Raw genomic sequence first — 20,525 nt, 5'->3', positions numbered from 1 at the left:
TCATCCACCTCTGGCCTGCTGGCTCCCTACCTCTGCGGAAGCATAGTTCCCGCTCAGCCCAGTCAAAACTGTTCGCTGCTCTGGCACCCCAATGGTGGAACAAGCTCCCTCACGACGCCAGGACAGCGGAGTCACTCACCACCTTCCGGAGACATTTGAAACCCCACCTCTTTAAGGAATACCTGGGATAGGATAAAGTAATCCTTCTACCCCCAAAAAAAAAAAAAAAACATTGTAAAGTGGTTGTCCCACTGGCTATAAGGTGAATGCACCAATTTGTAATTCTGGATAAGAGCGTCTGCTAAATGACGTAAATGTAAATGTAATTTAATTACATTTTGCTGTAGCTTGGTGGTAGTTGACAAAGCCCAAGAGACTTGCAGCTGTAATTGCTGCAAAAGGTGGCTCTACAAAGTATTGACTTTGGGGGGGTGAATAGTTATGCATGCTCAAGTTTTCTGTTTTTTTTGTCTTATTTCTTGTTTTTTTCACACAAAAAAATATTTTGCATCTTCAAAGTGATAGGCATGTTGTGTAAATCAAAAGATACAAACCCCTAAAAAATCAATTTTAATTCCAGGTTGTAAGGCAACAAAATAGGAAAAATGCCAAGGGGGAGGTAGCTCAGTTGGTAGAGCATGGCGTTTGCAACACCAGGGTTGTGGGTTCGATTCCCACGGGGGGCCAGTATGAAACAAATAAAATAAATAATTAAAATAAACAAACAAAAAATTACAATAAAAAATAAATAAAAATGTAGCCCTAGAATCATGCCTCAGGATTACCTGGCCTGATGACTCCTGGCTGTCCCCAGTCCACCTGGTCATGCTGCTGCTCCAGTTTCAACTGTTCTGCCTGTGGCTAGGGAACCCTGACCTGTTCATCGGACGTGCTACGTTATCACGGACCTGCTGTTTTCGACTCTATCTCTCTCTCTCTACCGAACCTGCTGTCTCGACCTTTGAATGCTCAGCTATGAAAAGCTAACTGACATTTACTCCTGAGGTACTGACCTGTTGCACCCTCTACAACCACATATTATTATTTGACCCTGCTGGTGATCTATGAACGTTTAAACATCTTGAAGAACAATCTGACCTTAAATGGCCATGTACTCTGAAAATCTCCACCTGGCACAGCCAGAAGAGGACTGGCCACCCCTCAGAGCCTGGTTCCTCTCTAGGTTTCTTCCTAGGTTCCTGCCTTTCAAGGGAGTTTTCCCTAGCGACCGTGCTTCTACATCTGCATTGCTTGCTGTTTGGGGTTTTAGGCTGGGTTTCTGTATAGCACTTTGTGACATCTGCTGATGTAAAAAGGGCTTTATAAATAAATGTGATTGATTGATTGATAGTTAACTACTTTTTTGCTATGTAGCGGTGTAGCTAACTACTGGAACTACACACCACACTGGGTAGAGTAGGCAATAATGTCCTTTTTGTTTGACCATATGTTTATTAAGGGTAGCTTTAGTGTAGCTTAACTTCTTCCAGTGTGAAGTAATTGGTAGCTTGGTAAACAATATTTTCAGAGTAGCTTCCCTAGCACTGAGTATTCATTAGGGCATGCAACGGTAAACCTAAAACAAGCGTTTCTTATTGGACGAGTTAAATTAATACCTCCTTGTTTCGTCAAGTTTTTTCCCATTTGGACCAATCACTTCCTCTGGGAGATGTTAGAACAGAATTAAGGACAACTTGCCAATTAGCCGCTAATCGCGAATCACTTATCTAATCGCTGCCTGCATGGCCCTCGTTAGCCATGCAAATCAGGGGAACCTAATTGGTACTGTCAAATTAAATCAAATATGATAACGGACCGATGCCACGATGGGTTCTAGGCTTTGATTAGGGAGCTATGGTGATGCTATGGTAAACAGAGATTGTTTCTATTGTCTAGTCTAGTCGAGTAGCCATCTCTTCATAGTTGTTATTGTGTATGGGGGGTGTTTGATCGTACAGGATAAGTATCCTCAAATGGGGTACCAACATGGAGGAGTTGTAAATTAATGATGAATACCTTGAAGGAAATAACTCACTATGGCTGCATTTAGACAGGCAGCACAATTCTGATTTTTTTTCCACTAATTGGACTTTTGACCAATCAGATCAGCTCTGAAGAACATCTGACGTAAAAAGATCTTGATGAGTTTGGCAAAAGACCAACTGGTGGAAAAAATATAAGAATTGGCCGGACTGTCGAAACGCAGTCGAAACGCAGCCTTTAAACCGACTCACATTTAAGGCCAGGCTAGGTTTAGCATGGAGAAACACTACTCTGTTGTTGCCTATTGGCTCCTATCATAGTTTTATAACTAAACTGAACATTTCCATGACTAAAATCCCCTCCTCTCCTCTGGCAGAGGCTTTACCAGTCACACAGAGAGGCTACATCCTGCCAGAAAGATGTTGGGAGATGGAGCAGTACCCGGAGCTGGGAATGGGGGTTGGAATGGGGTTAGGAACAGGGTTGGGAATGTGATGGAGGGTATTGTGAGTGCATGGAAAATTGGGAAGCTCCCTCCCACGCCAGCTGTTTGCAACGTGGAGATAAGATAATTAGCATTAGCACTAGCACTAGCAAACATAGAGAGGGGGAGAGACAATAATGTTACCCCCTCCTCCCCAATCAGCAAACCCCCTCCCTCCCAGTGGATACAGCCACTGTGTCATCTCCGTCAGCACAAACACTGTCCTCTATTTAGGATGAAAGAATGGAAACCCAAGGACAGAGATGGAGAGGAGGAGGAGGAGGAGGAGGAGGAGGAGGAGGAGGAGGAGGAGAGGAAAGGAATGACACAATGGATAACTGCATGAATGAGCTGGACATTATTGTTTGCATATCTTCACATGTCAATCAAAGGTAAGCATGTTATCATTCTGTTATGGTGTATCACTCTGAAAATACTACATTTCTCCACTTTAGACCCAGCACATTGTTTGGGAAATTCCATGAAATACTTCCTTGTATGAGTACTGTATATGTACAGTGCATTCTGAAAATATTCAGACCCCTTCACTTTCTCCACATTTTATTAAGTTACAGCATTATTCTAAAATTGATTAAACCGTTTTTTCCCCTCATCAATCTACACACAATACCCCATAATGACAAAGCAAAAACAGGTTTTTAGAAATTTTAGCAAATGTACGTATAAAAAAACGGAAATATCACATTTACGTAAGTATTCAGACCCTTTACTCAGTACTTTGTTGAAGCACCATTGGCAGCAATTACAGTCTTGAGTCTTCTTGGGTAAGATGCTACAAGCTTGGCACACCTGTATTTGGGGAGTTTCTCCAATTCTTCTCTGCATATCCTCTCAAACTCTGTCAGGTTGGATGGGGAGCGTTGCTGCACAGCTATTTTCAGGTCTCTCCAGAGATGTTAGATCGGGTTCAAGTCCGGGCTCTGGCAGGCCACTCAAGGACATTCAGAGACTTGTCTCGAAGCCACTCCTGCGTTGTCTTGGCTGTGTGCTTAGGGTCATTGTCCTGTTGGAAGGTGAACCTTTGCCCCAGTCTGAGGTCCTGAGCACTCTGGAGCAGGTTTTCATCAAGTATCTGTCTGTACTTTGCTCCGTTCATCTTTCCCTCGATCCTGACTAGTCTCCCAGTCCCTGCTGCTGCAAAACATCCCCACAGCATGATGCTGCCCCCACCATGCTTCACCGTAGGGATGGTATTGGTGAGGAGATGAGCGGTGCCTGGTTTCCTCCAGACGTAAAGCTTGACATTCAGGCCAAAGTGTTCAATCTTGGTTTCATCAGACCAGAAAATCTTGTTTCTCATGGTCTGAGAGTGCTCCAAGTGGGCTGTCATGTGCCTTTTACTGAGGAGTGGCTCCGTCTGGCCACTCTACCATAAACGCCTGATTGGTGGAGTGCTGCAGAGATGGTTGTCCTTTTGGAAGGTTCTCCCATCTCCACAGATGAACTCTGGAGTTCTGTCAGAGTGACTATCATGTTCTTGGTCACCTCCCTGACCAAGGCCCTTCTCCCCCGATTGCTCAGTTTGGCCGGACGGACAGTATTGGTGGTTCCAAACTTCTTCCGTTTAAGAATGATGGAGGCCACTCTGTTCTTGGGGACCTTCAATGCTGCAGAAGTTTTTTGTACCCTTCCCCAGATCTGTGCCTCGACACAATGAGCTCTATGGACAATTCCTTTGACCTCATGGTTTGGTTTTGCTCTGACATGCACTGTCAACTGTGGGACCTTATATAGACAGGTGTGTGCCTTTCCAAATCATGTCCAATCAATTGAATTTACCACAGGTGGACTCCAATCAAGTTGTAGAAACATCTCAAGTAGGATCAATAGAAACAGGATGCACCTGAGCTCAATTTCGAGTGTCATAGCAAAGGGTCTAAATACTTAAGTAAATAAGGTACATATATATATATTTTTTTTGTTATAGATTTGCTATATTTCTGAAAACCTGTTTTCACTTTGTCATTATGGGGTGTTGCGTGTAGATCGATGAAGAAAAATATTTATTTTAGAATAAGGCTGTAATGTAACAAAAAAAGGGAAAAAGTGAAGGGGTGTAACAAAAAATGTGAAAAAGTGAAGGGGTCTGAATATTTTCTGAATGCACTGTATTTCAAGAGCATCTATAATAATTTTATAATGCCTTAGAATGAACAACATAAGCACTAATAGCATAAACACTCACTATAAAACACTAAAAATCTCTCTCCTTACCCCTCTCTCACCCTAACTTTCCATACCTCTCTATGAATCATGTGTGAGTAATGTAGATGTGACCTCATTAGCTAGAAAGTGATCTCAGTTGAAAGTGAACGGAAGACATTTTGTCACTGCCTCACAAAGTACAAAAAGTCTCTCTCTCTCTCTCTCTCTCTCTCTCTCTCTCTCTCTCTCTCTCTCTCTCTCTCTCTCTCTCTCTCTCTCTCTCTCTCTCTCTCTCTCTCTCTCTCTCTCTCTCTCTCTCTCTCTCTCTCTCTCTCTCTCTCTCTCTCTCTCTCTCTCTCTCTCTCTCTCATGTAAGTGGTCCCCTTGGCAGGAGTATTGTTTGGCATATTTATATCACACACAGACCCACTGATGCAGCTCTCCTCTTGCAGCTCTGCTTTAGGGAAATCAAACACTGCTCTGATAGAAAGAGGAGGAGGGGGGAATACACAGACACGCATAGTCTCTCTCTCGCTCTTTCTGGCAGCTCTTCAAACACAGCCACATCTCCACTGAGTGTATCTCAAGCCCACCCCACCATACAGGGTCTGCTGCCACACTACCACACCAGACCGAATCAACAGAACCGGAATAGGACCTAACACCAACCCAAACACAGCCCAACCTCCATCCCTCCACCTCTGCCTGCTCCTGTCCCCTCCTTTAAGGCTGTTCCTCTTTCACTCTGGAACTAATCAGCAGAACACCAGACCTGACCCAAACCCCTCTGATAGTCTAATACTGCAGACACCAGACCTGACCCAAACCCCTCTGATAGTCTAATACTGCAGACACCAGACCTGACCCAAACCCCTCTGATAGTCTAATACTGCAGACACCAGACCTGACCCAAACCCCTCTGATAGTCTAATACTGCAGACACCAGACCTGACCCAAACCCCTCTGATAGTCTAACACTGCAGACACCACACCAGACCTGACCCAAACCCCTCTGATAGTCTAATACTGCAGACACCACACCAGACCTGACCCAAACCCCTCTGATAGTCTAATACTGCAGACACCAGACACCAGACCTGACCCAAACCCCTCTGATAGTCTAATGCTGCAGACACCAGACACCAGACCTGACCCAAACCCCTCTGATAGTCTAATACTGCAGACACCAGACCTGACCCAAACCCCTCTGATACTGCAAGGACTGACTCTCCATAGGACCATCTCTTTTTTATCCATACGTACTACGTGTGTGTATACGTGTATATGTGTGTGTGTGTGTGTGTGTGTGTGTGTATTTCTCACCAGCAATAGCAGCAGCACCATGTCGGCGTGGTCACACACACACGCTGTGTGCAGGGCTGTCCAGAGGTCCTCATCCTGCAGGTTGACGTTTAACCCTTGCTCAATCAGAACCTCCGCCGCAAACACGTTGTCATGACGAGCACACTATGGGATAAAGAGAGAGAGAGCGAAAGAGAGAGCGAAAGAGAGAGAGAGGAAGAGAGAGGGGTGGTTGGATAATGGTGAGCCAATTGAAAATGTTGATTGTTTTTCAATTACAGTACCATTTCTGCTGTGGCATGGTTAGTTATACGGTCACATGTTCTACGGTCCAGTGAACACTGAATATTTTTTTGCATGCATGGATGAAATGTGTAATACATGTAATTCAAATCTCATGTTGCTATGGTGGCCATCACATTTTATTATGATAATGTGTACAGAATAGGAACAATCTATGTGCTGAAAAACAGCAGGTGGATGTGGTTGTGTGTGTGTTTGTGCGTGTGTGTGTGCGTGTATTCTTACCAGATGTAGAAGAGATCCTCCAGAGGAAATAGGAGTGTTGGGGTCAGCTCTCTCCTTCAGTACACGCAGCACTGCAACATAGAACAGAGAGAGAGAGAAATATTAGTCCCATTGATACAATGCTCACTCAAAAACACACAAAGGCCTACCCTAGCGTGTGAACACGTGTGGATGTAGAAACAACAGATATAGGCAGGACATCAGGAGAAAATAACCCAGATAAACAACGTTGGTAAAGAACGCTTCATTACAAAAACCCACAGTGTATTTTTCCAATATAAGTGCAAGCGCAAATGCACACACGCACACAGCACACACACACACTACAGCTTCCTACTCTCCAGTAAAATCCCCCTGTGTGTGGCTTGTTCTCTGTGTGCCCTTGAGGAGTCAGTCAGTCATTCAGTCAGTCAGTGTGTATTATAGCAGTGTTTTCCAACTCCAGTCCTCCAATACACCCAATAGCACCCATTTTTGTTGTAGCCCCAGACAAACTCACTTGATTCAACTCATTGAGGGCTTGATGATTAGTTGATAAGTTGAATGAGGCATGCTTGTCCAGGACTACAACAAAAATGTGTGCTGTTGGGGGTACTGGAGGATTAGAGTTGGGAAACACTGTATTAGGCTATAAGGTGAATGCACCAATTTGTAAGTCGCTCTGGATAAGAGAGTCTGCTAAATGACGTAAATGTAAATGTAATTAGCGTGTAGGACCTCACTACTACTGCCACAGCAGCAGGTCTGAAAGGTGGAGCGCCTGCCTGGAAACACACAGCTCACTTACTCACTCACATCACATCAGCTCTACTGAGCCACAGTGCACTGCACTTACACACTGCCACAGATCTGCACTACAAATATAGTATCCACAGCACTGACATACTGACACAGATTACCTGGTAATTCTCTACAAACCATTCTACTGTACTCACACGTAGACATACAGTGGGGAGAACAAGTTTTTGATACACTGCCGATTTTGCAGGTTTTCCTACTTACAAAGCATGTAGAGGTCTGTAATTTTTATCATAGGTACACTTCAACTGTGAGAGACGGAATCTAAAACAAAAATCCAGAAAATCACATTGTATGATTTTTAAGTAATTAATTTGCATTTTATTGCATGACATAAGTATTTGATACATCAGAAAAGCAGAACTTTTGTACAGAAACCTTTGTTTGCAATTATAGAGATCATACGTTTCCTGTAGGTCTTGACCAGGTTTGCACACACTGCAGCAGGGATTTTGGCCCACTCCTCCATACAGACCTTCTCCAGATCCTTCAGGTTTCAAGGCTGTCGCTGGGCAATACAGACTTTCAGCTCCCTCCAAAGATGTTCTATTGGGTTCAGGTCTGGAGACTGGCTAGGCCACTCCAGGACCTTGAGATGCTTCTTACGGAGCCACTCCTTAGTTGCCCTGGCTGTGTGTTTCGGGTCGTTGTCATGCTGGAAGACCCAGCCACGACCCATCTTCAATGCTCTTACTGAGGGAAGGAGGTTGTTGGCCAAGATCTCGCGATACATGGCCCCATCCATCCTCCACTCAATACGGTGCAGTCGTCCTGTCCCCTTTGCAGAAAAGCATCCCCAAAGAATGATGTTTCCACCTCCATGCTTCACGGTTGGGATGGTGTTCTTGGGGTTGTACTCATCCTTCTTCTTCCTCTAAACACGGCGAGTGGAGTTTAGACCAAAAAGCTATACAAAGATCAGTACTCATGCACCAATATCTATTATTCACAAAGCGACACTGAACGGCTGACCCTTTACTCACAGGCTCACTCAGATCTGCCCTAACCACTATGCTCAAACTAAATCATTAATGCTTCTACATGAAAGAGATAAACGCAGAAGGAAATTATCGAGGGAGAGTATTAGACACAGAGAGCATGAGGGCAGAGTGACTCAACACAATCAACGGTGGCCCACTGGGGGTTGAGGCTCCTGGTCACATAATCTGGCCTTGATAACTACAAGATTTAGATAGCTGGTTTGCCTAATTTAGGCCTAGCTACCATGGGCTAGTTGATCAACTGGAAATGTACAGGTTATAAATAGCTTTCTAAGGTCTGTCAGTGAATGTGATAACAACCTGCCCAATGTCCAAATTGAACACAAAAGAAAATATATACAGTACCAGTCAAAGGTTTGGACATACCTACTCATTCTACATTGTAGAATAATAGTGAAGACATCAAAACTATGAAATAACACATATGGAATCATGTAGTAACCAAAAAAGTGTTAAATAAATCAACATATATTTTATATTTGAGATTCTTCAAATAGCCACCCTTTGCCTTGATGACAGCTTTGCACACTCTTAGCATTCTCTCAACCTGCTTCACCTGGAATGCTTTTCCAACAGTCTTGAAAGAGTTCCCACATATGCTGAGCACTTGTTGGATTCATTTCTTTCACTCTGCCGTCCGACTCATCCCAAACCATGTTATTTGGTTTGAGGTCGGGGGATTGTGGAGGCCAGGTCATCTGATGCAGCACTCCATCAGTCCCCTTCTTACACCGCCTGGAGGTGTTAGGTCATTGTCCTGTTGAAAAACAAATGATAGTCCCACTAAGCCCAAACAAGATGGGATGGCGTACCGCTGCAGAATGCTGTGGTAGCCATGCTGGTTAAGTGTGCCTTGAATTCTAAATAAATCACAGACAGTGTCACCAGCAAAGCACCCCCACACCATAACACCTCCTCCTCCATGCTTCAAGGTGGGAATTACACATTCGGAGATCATCCGTTCACTCAAACTGCGTCTCACAAAGACACGGCGGTTGGAACCAAAAATCTCAAATTTGGACTCCAGACGAAAGGACACATTTCCATCGGTCTAATGTCCATTGCTCGTGTTTCTTGGACCAAGCAGGTCTCTTCTTCTTATTGGTGTCCCTTAGTTGTGGTTTCTTTGCAGAAATTCGACCATGAAGGCCTGATTCACACAGTCCCCTCTGAACAGTTGATGTTGAGATGTTTCTGTGACTTGAACTCTGTGAAGCATTTATTTTTGCTGCAGTTTCTGAGGCTGGTAACTCTAATGAACTTATCCTCTGCAGCAGAGGTAACTCTGGGTCTTCCATTTCTGTGGCGGTCCTCATGAGAGCCAGTTTCATCATAGCGCTTGATGGTTTTTGCGACTGCACTTGAAGAAACTTTCAAAGTTCTTGAAATGTTCCGTATTGACTGACCTTCAAGTCTTAAAGCTTATTTGAGCTGTTCTTGCCATAATATGGACTTGGACTTTTACCAAATAGGGCTATCTTCTGTATACCCCCCCCCACACACACACACACACACACCTTGTCACAACACAACTGATTGGCTCAAACGCATTAAGAAGGAAAGAAATTCCCCAAATTAACTTTTAAGAAGGCACACCTGTTAATTGAAATGCATTCCAGGTGACTACCTCATGAAGCTGGTTGAGAGAATGCCAAGAGTGTGCAAAACTGTCATCAAGGCAAAGGGTGGCTATTTGAAGAATCTCAAATATAAAATATATATTTTGATTTGTTTAACACCTTTTTATTACTACATGTACTACATTATTACTACATATTGCTATATGTGTTATTTCATAGTTTTGATGTCTTAACTATTACTCTACAATGTAAAAAAATGTTTAAACACTTGAATGAGTAGATGTGTCCAAACTTTTCACTGGTACTGTTTATGTTTTATTGTCACATACACCAGATTGATGCAGTGAGATATGTTGTTTTACAGGCTAGTACGGCGCCCCTGGAGTAAATTAGGGTTAAGTGCCTTGCTCAAATAACAGCAAAAAGTTTAAAGCCCAACTTGATTTCATAAAATTAAATGTTTTACTCTAATTCTGGGTCCGTATCCGGACCGTTGTCTGCCTATTGAGGATGGCTGACCTCAGTGGTCATTATCTAAATAGATGTGTGTGTAATGACAACACACACACACAGCTGGTTAGGGCGTATACATGTCAGGCTGAGCTAGGACATGGCACCACTGTAACAATGATGTATCAGTTTTACTGCAGTAGAGTTTGACCATGCAGTGTGTGTTTCAGTAGAGCCAGTGGCATCACTTGTTAGTGATTGTTAATCAGTCAGATTCTCAGGTATTACAGGCCGCTCCATTCATTTCCCTATAGGTCATACAGTGAGGGAAAAAAGTATTTGATCCCCTGCTGATTTTGTACGTTTGCCCACTGACAAAGACATGATCAGTCTATAATTTTAATGGTAGGTTTATTTGAACAGTGAGAGACAGAATAACAACCAAAAAATCCAGAAAAACGCATGTCAAAAATTTTATAAATTGATTTGCATTTTAATGAGGGAAATAAGTATTTGACCCCTCTGCAAAACATGACTTAGTACTTGGTGGCAAAACCCTTGTTGGCAATCACAGAGGTCAGACGTTTCTTGTAGTTGGCCACCAGGTTTGCACACATCTCAGGAGGGATTTTGTCCCACTCCTCTTTGCAGATCTTCTCCAAGTCATTAAGGTTTCGAGGCTGACGATTGGCAACTCGAACCTTCAGCTCCCTCCATAGATTTTCTATGGGATTAAGGTCTGGAGACTGGCAAGGCCACTTCTTCTTCTTGAGCCACTCCTTTGTTGCCTTGGCCGTGTGTTTTGGGTCATTGTCATGCTGGAATACCCACCCACGACCCATTTTCAATGCCTTGGCTGAGGGAAGGAGGTTCTCACCCAAGATTTGATGGTACATGGCCCCGTCCATCGTCCCTTTGATGCGGTAAAGTTGTCCTGTCCCCTTAGCAGAAAAACACCCCCAATGTTTCCACCTCCATGTTTGACGGTGGGGATGGTGTTCTTGGGGTCATAGGCAGCATTCCTCCTCCTCCAAACACGGTGAGTTGAGTTGAAGCCAAAGAGCTCAATTTTGGTCTCATCTGACCACAACACTTTCACCCAGTTCTCCTCTGAATCATTCAGATGTTCATTAGCAAACTTCAGACGGGCCTGTATATGTGCTTTCTTGAGCAGGGGGACCTTGCGGGTGCTGCAGGATTTCAGTCCTTCATGGCGTAGTGTGTTACCAATTGTTTTCTTGGTGACTATGGTCCCAGCTGCCTTGAGATCATTGACAAGATCCTCCCGTGTAGTTCTGGGCTGATTCCTCACCGTTCTCATGATCATTTCAACTCCACGAGGTGAGATCTTGCATGGAGCCCCAGGCCGAGGGAGATTGACAGTTATTTTGTGTTTCTTCCATTTGAGAATAATCGCACCAGTTGCTTGGCGATGGTCTTGTAGCCCATTCCAGCCTTGTGTAGGTCTACAATCTTGTCCCTGACATCCTTGGAGAGCTCTTTGGTCTTGGCCATGGTGGAGAGTTTGGAATCTGATTGATTGATTGCTTCTGTGGACAGGTGTCTTTTATACAGGTAACAAACTGAGATTACGAGCACTCCCTTTAAGAGTGTGCTCCTAATCTCAGCTCGTTACCTGTATAAAAGACACCTGGGAGCCAGAAATCTTTCTGATTGAGAGGGGGTCAAATACATATTTCCCTCATTAAAATGCAAATCAATTTTTAACATTTGTTTTTCTGGATTTTTTGTTGTTATTCTGTCTCTCACTGTTCAAATAAACCTACTATTAAAATTATAGACTGATAATTTCTTTGTCAGTGGGCAAACGTACAAAATCAGCAGGGGATCAAATACTTTTTTCCCTCACTGTATACCGTAAGGACCCCATTTATCAACCAACCAATCTTTGCTTTGTCCTGATAATGGAAGATCCTCATTGTTTATGGATGGATGTATTATAAACACACGAGTACACAGTCACTGAAACACACACACATTTACATATGCACGCACACAGTCTTCTAATGGTCCTCGGTGCTTAATGGAGCTTAAATGGTTGATGAGGACGAACATAGCCTTCCTAAAGTCAATCAACACAATTCCCTCTCTCTCTCTCTCTCTCACACACACACACACACACACACCTTTCTCTCTCTCCCGCCTAAAATCTCAGGAATATAACCCCAACTAGGTTAGTAATTAAGGCTAATTGAACAACATTGGCTACAGTGCTTTAGTAGAATGGTGGATATCCCTGGATAGCATTGTCTGCTAAATGATTAAACTGTCAAATCTAAACACTATATTTTAAATTCATCAGTTACAGTGGGGAAAGAAAGTATTTAGTCAGCCACCAATTGTGCAAGTTCTCCCACTTAAAAAGATGAGAGAGGCCTGTAATTTTCATCATAGGTACACGTCAACTATGACAGACAAATTTAGAAAACAAAATCCAGAAAATCACATTGTAGGATTTTTAATGAATTTATTTGCAAATTATGGTGGAAAATAAGTATTTGGTCACCTACAAACAAGCAAGATTTCTGGCTCTCACAGACCTGTAACTTCTTCTTTAAGAGGCTCCTCTGTCCTCCACTGTTACCTGTATTAATGGCACCTGTTTGAACTTGTTATCAGTATAAAAGACACCTGTCCACAACCTCAAACAGTCACACTCCAAACTCCACTATGGCCAAGACCAAAGAGCTGTCAAAGGACACCAGAAACAAAATTGTAGACCTGCAACAGGCTGGGAAGACTGAATCTGCAATAGGTAAGCAGCTTGGTTTGAAGAAATCAACTGTGGGAGCAATTATTAGAAAATGGAAGACATACAAGACCACTGATAATCTCCCTCGATCTGAGGCTCCACGCAAGATCTCACCCCGTGGGGTCAAAATGATCACAAGAACGGTGAGCAAAAATCCCAGAACCACACGGGGGGACCTAGTGAATGACCTGCAGAGAGCTGGGACCAAAGTAACAAAGCCTACCATCAGTAACACACTACGCCGCCAGGGACTCAAATCCTGCTGCACCAGACGTGTCCCCTGCTTAAGCCAGTACATGTCCAGGCCCGTCTGAAGTGTGCTAGAGTGCATTTGGATGATCCAGAAGAGGATTGGGAGAATGTCATATGGTCAGATGAAACCAAAATATAACTTTTTGGTAAAAAACTCAACTCGTCGTGTTTGGAGGACAAAGAATGCTGAGTTGCATCCAAAGAACACCATACCTACTGTGAAGTATGGGGGTGGAAACATCATGCTTTGGGGCTGTTTTTCTGCAAAGGGACCAGGACGACTGATCCGTGTAAAGGAAAGAATGAATGGGGCCATATATCGTGAATTTTTAAGTGAAAACCTCCTTCCATCAGCAAGGGCATTGAAGATGAAACGTGGCTGGGTCTTTCAGCATGACAATGATCCCAAACACACCGCCCGGGCAACGAAGGAGTGGCTTCGTAAGAAGCATTTCAAGGTCCTGGAGTGGCCTAGCCAGTCTCCAGATCTCAACCCCATAGAAAATCTTTGGAGGGAGTTGAAAGTCCGTGTTGCCCAGCGACAGCCCCAAAACATCACTGCTCTAGAGGAGATCTGCATGGAGGAATGGGCCAAAATTGGGCCAGCAACAGTGTGTGAAAACCTTGTGAAGACTTACAGAAAATGTTTGACCTGTGTCATTGCCAACAAAGGGTATATAACAAAGTATTGAGAAACTTTTGTTATTGACCAAATACTTATTTTCCACCATAATTTGCAAATCAATTCATAAATAATCCTACAATGTGATTTTCTGGATTTTTTTTTCTCATTTTGTCTGTCATAGTTGACGTGTACCTATGATGAAAATTACAGGCCTCTCTCATCTTTTTAAGTGGGAGAACTTGCACAATTGGTGGTTGACTAAATACTTTTTTTCCCCACTGTATAATAGACTGATACAGACAGGCATCAGTCTGGAAAGCATCAGGTCTGTTTGACCTTCCATCTGTTAGCTCCAGTTAGCGTTAGCCATACACCAGAAGGACCCATCTATGTGTTTTTATAGGGCATTGTTGAGCCTGACTGAACAGAGGTCAGAAGTCAAGAGCTATGTAATGACCCTAAGGCAATCAAACAGAAGTGCTGTATGCTGTACCATATGGCTGATGTTCCGTTTCTGTTCTATTCGATCATGACAACACTTTCCAGTGTTCTGGTTCTCTATTGGTCCATACGTTTACACTGCCCACTGTTCTGCTGTTCTATTGGTCCATAAGTCAACACTGTCCTCTGTCCTGCTCTACTATTGGTTCATATGCCAACGCTACCCACTGTCCTGTTCTATTGAATTGATTGACAGGTACTATCCAGTATTGCTGTGGACCATTACATCTCTACACACTATAAGATCATGTCTTTTCCATCTCCAATACACAGTACAACCACCCAGCTCATATTCTACTCATGGCAAACCAACGGATACCCTGTTTTCAGGATTAGTATTATTATTACTACTATGCATACTACCTTCTTACTTACTTTTTATTTGATTATGATTGATAATGATATTGTACTGTACTGTTGATTGAGCTCGCAAGTATTTCACTGCACCTTTTATACCTAATGTAAACTGTGTACGCGTCGAATAAAACTTGATTTGATTTGATCAGTGCTAACTCAGTGAGTGTTTTGGCAGCAGTGTAAATGAATGCAAATGAGGTTGTTGCTCTTTTGTCCTGTGTTAGTGTGTTTATCTGTGTGCTCTTTTTCATCAGGCTGTTTGACCGTGAAGAGACAGAGGGATAGTGGGCGAGAAAGAGAGAGAAAACAACCAGCTGTCATTTTGGGGAAAACTGAAAAACAGCTGTGGGAGACATATGTGGAGTTTCCATGGCAACCAGATGGGAGCCGTTGTGGGGAGAGGGAAAGAGAGATGGAGGGAGAGAGCGAGAGCTGGAGAGAAGAGGCGGGCGGAATAATGACATAGAGGAAAGGAGAGCGAGAAAGAGAGGACTGATGTTCTCTGTTCGTCCCAGACCACCCCTACAGACTCAAGTCTTTCATCCACCCTTCTTTCCAAGAAAAGATTACGCTATCCTCCCCATCGGCATATTCCACTCTTCAGCCATCCAAAAGATGACCACATTCTGCTTCTCATACAGACCCTGTAGCCAAACTAACCAGATGCAACCAGAATGCAAACACTGAATGGAATGCACTATGAAGCCTATCAGTTATAGAAGTCAAATCAAATCAAATCACATTTTATTTGTCACATGCGCCGAATACAACAGGTGTAGTAGACCTTACAGTGAAATACTTACTTACAAGCCCTTAACCAACAATGCAATTTTAAGAAAGAATACAAAAAAAAAAACAATTGGACCACACAGCCGTCATACCGCTCAGGAAGGAGATGCGTTCTGTCTCCTAGAGATGAACGTACTTTAGTGCGAAAAGTGCAAATCAATCCCAGAACAACAGCAAAGGACCTTGTGAAGATGCTGGAGGAAGCAGGTACAAAAGTATCTATATCCACAGTAAAACGAGTCCTATATCGACATAACCTGAAAGGCCGCTCAGCAAGGAAGAAGCCACTGCTCCAAAACCACCATAAAAAAGCCAAACAAAAATAGAACTGTTTTGCCATAATGACCATAGTTATATTTGGAGGAAAAAGGGGAATGCTTGCAAGCCGAAGAACACCATCCCAACCGTGAAGCACGGGCGTGGCAGCATCATGCTGTGGGGATACTTTGCTGCAGGAGGGACTGGTGCACTTCACAAAATAGATGGCATCATGAGGAAGGAAAATGATGTGGATATATTGAAGCAACATCTCATGACATCAGTCAGGAAGTTAAAGCTTGGTCGCAAATGGTTATTCCAAATGGACAATGACCCCAAGCATTCTTCCAAAGTTGTGGCAAATGGCTTAAGGACAACAAAGTCAAGGTATTGGAGTGGCCATCACAAAGCCCTGACCTCAATCCTATAGAAAATGTGTGGGCAGAACTGAAAAAGCGTGTGCGAACAAGGAGGCCAACAAATCTGACTCAGTTACACCAGCTCTGTCAGGAGGAATGGGCCAAAATTCACCAGTCCCTCCTGCAGCAAAGCACCCCCACAGCATGACGCTGCCACACCCGTGCTTCACGGTTGGGATGGTGTTCTTCGGCTTGCAAGCATTCCCCTTTTTCCTCCAAATATAACTATGGTCATTATGGCCAAACAGTTCTATTTTTGTTTCATCAGACCAGAGGACATTTCTCCAGAAAGTATGATCTTTGTCCCCATGTGCAGTTGCAAACTGTAGTCTGGCTTTTTTATGGTGGTTTTGGAGCAGTGGCTTCTTCCTTGCTGAGCGGCCTTTCAGGTTATGTCGATATACGACTCGTTTTACTGTGGATATAGATACTTTGTACCTGTTTCCTCCAGCATCTTCACAAGTTCCTTTGCTGTTGTTCTGGGATTGATTTGCACTTTACGCACCAAAGTACGTTAATCTCTAGGAGACAGAACGCGTCTCCTTCCTGAGCGGTATGACGACTGCGTGGTTCCATGGTGTTTATACTTGCATACAATTGTTTGTACAGATGAACGTGGTACCTTCAGGCGTTTTGAAATTGCTCCCAAGGATGAACCAGACTTGTGGAGGTCTACACATTTTTTTCTGAGGTCTTGTCTGATTTCTTTTGATTTTCCCATGAGGTCAAGCAAAGAGGCACTGAGTTTGAAGGTAGGCCTTGAAATACATCCACAGGTACACCTCCAATTGACTCAAATGATGTCAATTAGCCTATCAGAAGCTTCTAAAGCCATGACATAATTTTCTGGAATTTTCCAAGCTGTTTAAAGGCACAGTCAACTTAGAGTATGTAAACTTCTGACCCACTGGAATTGTGATACAGTGAATTATAAGTTAAATAATCTCTCTGTAAACAATAGTTGGAAAAATTACTTGTGTCATGCACAAAGTAGATGTCCTAACCGACTTGCCAAAACTTTAGTTTGTTAACAAGAAATTAGTGGAGTGGTTGAAAAACGAGTTTTAATGACTCCAACCTAAATGTATGTAAACTTCCGACTTCAACTGTAGGTAGAGTTATTAAAGTGACTATGCATAGACAATAAACAGCAAGTAGCAGCAGCGTAAAAGGGGGGCAATGCAAATAGACTGGGTAGCCATTTGATTAGATATTCAGGAGTCTTATGGTTTGGGGGTAGAAGCTGTTTAGAAGCCTCTTGGACCTAGACTTGGCACTCCGGTACTGCTTGCCGTGCGGTAGCAGAGAGAACAGTCTATGACTAGGGTGGCTGGAGTCTTTCACAATTTTTAGGGCCTTCCTCTGACACCACCTGGTATAGAGGTCCTGGATGGCAGGAAGCTTGGCCCCAGGGATGTACTGGGCCATACGCACTACCCTCTGTAGTGCCTTGTGGTCGGAGGCCGAGCAGTTGCCATACCAAGCAGTGATGCATCCAGTCAGGATGCTCTCAATGGTGCAGCTCCACTCCTTCAAGTGGAGTCAGATCATACATATTTCTATGGATGTAGATGCAAAGGCAGACTCATTCCAGTTAGGGAAACGTGTTTCCATTCTGACCTTGTACTATTGTCAGACCTGGCAGAGGCACTCCAGTCTCTCTTGCATAACATATAAATTACATTATGTACGACGTCACTAACAGGTAGCCACTCCAAAACATTAGCGAGTCGCTGGTGTACAGTTGCAGTACGCTCCACTACAGCCCTGAGAGCTATGTCAGCTGAATTAATGATATACAATAGAAGCAAGTGATGCCAACATGATATTATTGATAAGTGTCAATCTGGTATGATTCTGCAAAAATACAGACTACAAGGAACATGATGTGAATACATTGCACACACTATGGACGCCTAGAGAAAGTAAATACATTGCATTCATGCAGGGAGACGTATGCAATGGATGCAACGGGAGAAAACAGAGAGAAGTATACAGTTATACTGTAGCTTTACCTCTAGGGAGAGAGGGAGAAGGGAAGAAGGACTATTAAATAGCGGGTGAGTGGAGGGTATACCTAGGCTACTCCATAAATGGATGGAATCCAAATGCACTTGTTCAATTCCCACTCGATCCATCTCTCTCTTTCTCTCAATTTTTCTCTCTGTTCTATTCATCCTAGAGCTCCATCCTTGTGAATGTATCTTCGATTGCATTTTCAATTACATGACATACATTACCTTTCACCTTTCTCCTATCACCTATTTTTTCACCTTCCTTATCTGTCCACCATCCATATTATTCCCTGTGTGTTCCCCTATACCCCATCCCAACCCTCCAATGTTAAACCTACTGTAAGTTCTCATTCCTGTAAATGATTCCGTCTCAGTGCTTCTTATCACACATTCATAGTCACCACAATCCCTCGTCTTGCATGACTGCCCTATGTTTTCTAAAAGAGCTTTGGAGTCTTCTCTCTGTTTCTCTCCTTCAGGAAAAACAATATACACTGTTCTCAGACAAGGCACAATCCTAAGAGCACAGACTTATATGATGGGATCTGTGATGCAGAAAAAAGTTATCTAGAGGGGCGTTGGGATTTGGAATTCCACCACATAATTTGGGGAATACTTTCTGTGAACCTCTGAGTAATGCTTTATGAATACTGTTAGAGTGATTAAGCTATGCATTTATATAGGCTGTTATAAGTTGTTTTTAGAAGGATTATAGCAAGTATTAAATGCAGTATTATGTGTGGTAGTTTGAATGCATAGACAGATGGAACAATCTTGAAGCATTGAAGGACATTCAGTTGGTAGTAGTCTGTTGGAACAAGCTTCCCTAGGGTTTGACATCTTAATTAGAAAATGCTGCAAGATACTTCTGCAGCAGATTTAAGAATGAAATCTAAATTACATTTGACAACAAATGAGTTCACAAGTATGTGCTTTACTTATTAGAGTTTCTTAAGCTCCTCTAGTTTCCCAAGTAATATCTCTGGCTTAATTCACACATTGGGTTAGATAACATGTAAAATATTGATCTGTTCCCTTTTTTGGGGGACAAAGGCCACAATAATCACAAAGAGTCAGTTATTGTGTACAGATTGCTGGTTTCTCTCTCTCTTTCTCGCTCCCTCATTCAATCAACGCTGAGGATTTGGCCCAGTGTCACAGCATGACATCTACCTTGCACTGCAAAGGCCCCTGGGAAAGGGTTCGATGTGTGGCGCTGACAACAAGCTTCTAGCTCTGACAGATAGATAACTGTACCAGAGCTGTATGGGTTTGAGGACGAACTTCAAGATGGACACATAAAGCTTGCTGTACTGAACCCGTTCAGATAGGATCAGTGTTCACGCTTTGGGTATGGACATGCAATTAGCTCAACTGTGTATGTAGACATCTTGACAAAGAAGTATGTGTGTGTGCTTGCGTGTGTATGTGTGAGCTTGGTGCTAAACTCTGAGGTGAGGAAGACATGAAACCATGACAGAAGAGGCCATTAGTGCTTCTACCTCCTTCACTCAGAGAGAGCTGATTACAGACAGATAGACAGACAGGGTGTTACTGGTGCTAGGCTATTCACTGTCTGTCTGATCTATACCTGCTGATCAATAGGGGACAGACTCAAGAGGAGGAAGCGAGTAGGGAGGGAGGAGGAGGAGAAAGTGTGATTTCCCTTCTCCCGATTGTGAAAGATGTGCCACTCCTTCCTACATGTAATTACACTTGTCTTAAGTGACAGGAGGTCTCAGTTGAATGTGTAATGCATGCACGGCACGGCACCCATCCACACACTGATACTGATGCTACTGTACAGTATTTGAGTACAAACAGGGAGTTTCATAGTCAAAGAGAATCTCAACTGTTATCATTCTCTGATTTTATATGTTATGAAATCTAACTCATAAATCACAACCCAAGTCACATGATCATATCACAATGATGTATAGTAATCTGATATTAAAACACCCACTACTTTGGTTAGATGCGGAGTAATAATGGATAGATGCTAATATTAAACAAGTGTCCTAGGCATTGAGACACAATGATTAGAATAACTATATTATGATTATCAGGTTATCAAACAGCTGTGAACTGCAACTGGAGAGAGAGAGACACTCTGTCACACTCAAGTAATATCTCTTTCTACCAGACCCCTAACCTCATATAAGAGAATAAAAATCATTCATTTACAGTAGACTCAATCTCATCAAACATATGATTTTGCTGGGAACGTAACATACAATATCACCT

The 20,525-nt window shown here is 43.1% G+C and overlaps 1 protein-coding gene across 2 annotated transcripts in view; it reads right to left on the bottom strand.

The window, feature by feature from the left end:
• The window catches only part of LOC121571628 (unconventional myosin-XVI-like), a 167,647-nt gene that overhangs the window by 122,060 nt on the left and 25,062 nt on the right, over nt 1-20,525 (bottom strand). For both annotated transcript variants that reach the window (XM_041883205.2, XM_041883206.2), the window contains exons 3-4: nt 6,464-6,534; nt 5,957-6,100 (exon numbers count right to left, since the gene is read on the bottom strand). In XM_041883205.2, the coding sequence (XP_041739139.1) occupies nt 5,957-6,100; nt 6,464-6,534 (215 nt within the window). The remainder of the gene's footprint in view (nt 1-5,956; nt 6,101-6,463; nt 6,535-20,525) is intronic.

Source organism: Coregonus clupeaformis, chromosome 40 (genome assembly GCF_020615455.1).
Source record: "Coregonus clupeaformis isolate EN_2021a chromosome 40, ASM2061545v1, whole genome shotgun sequence".
NCBI classification, from domain to species: domain Eukaryota; kingdom Metazoa; phylum Chordata; class Actinopteri; order Salmoniformes; family Salmonidae; genus Coregonus; species Coregonus clupeaformis.
This window is presented reverse-complemented; position numbering and strand designations above follow the sequence as displayed.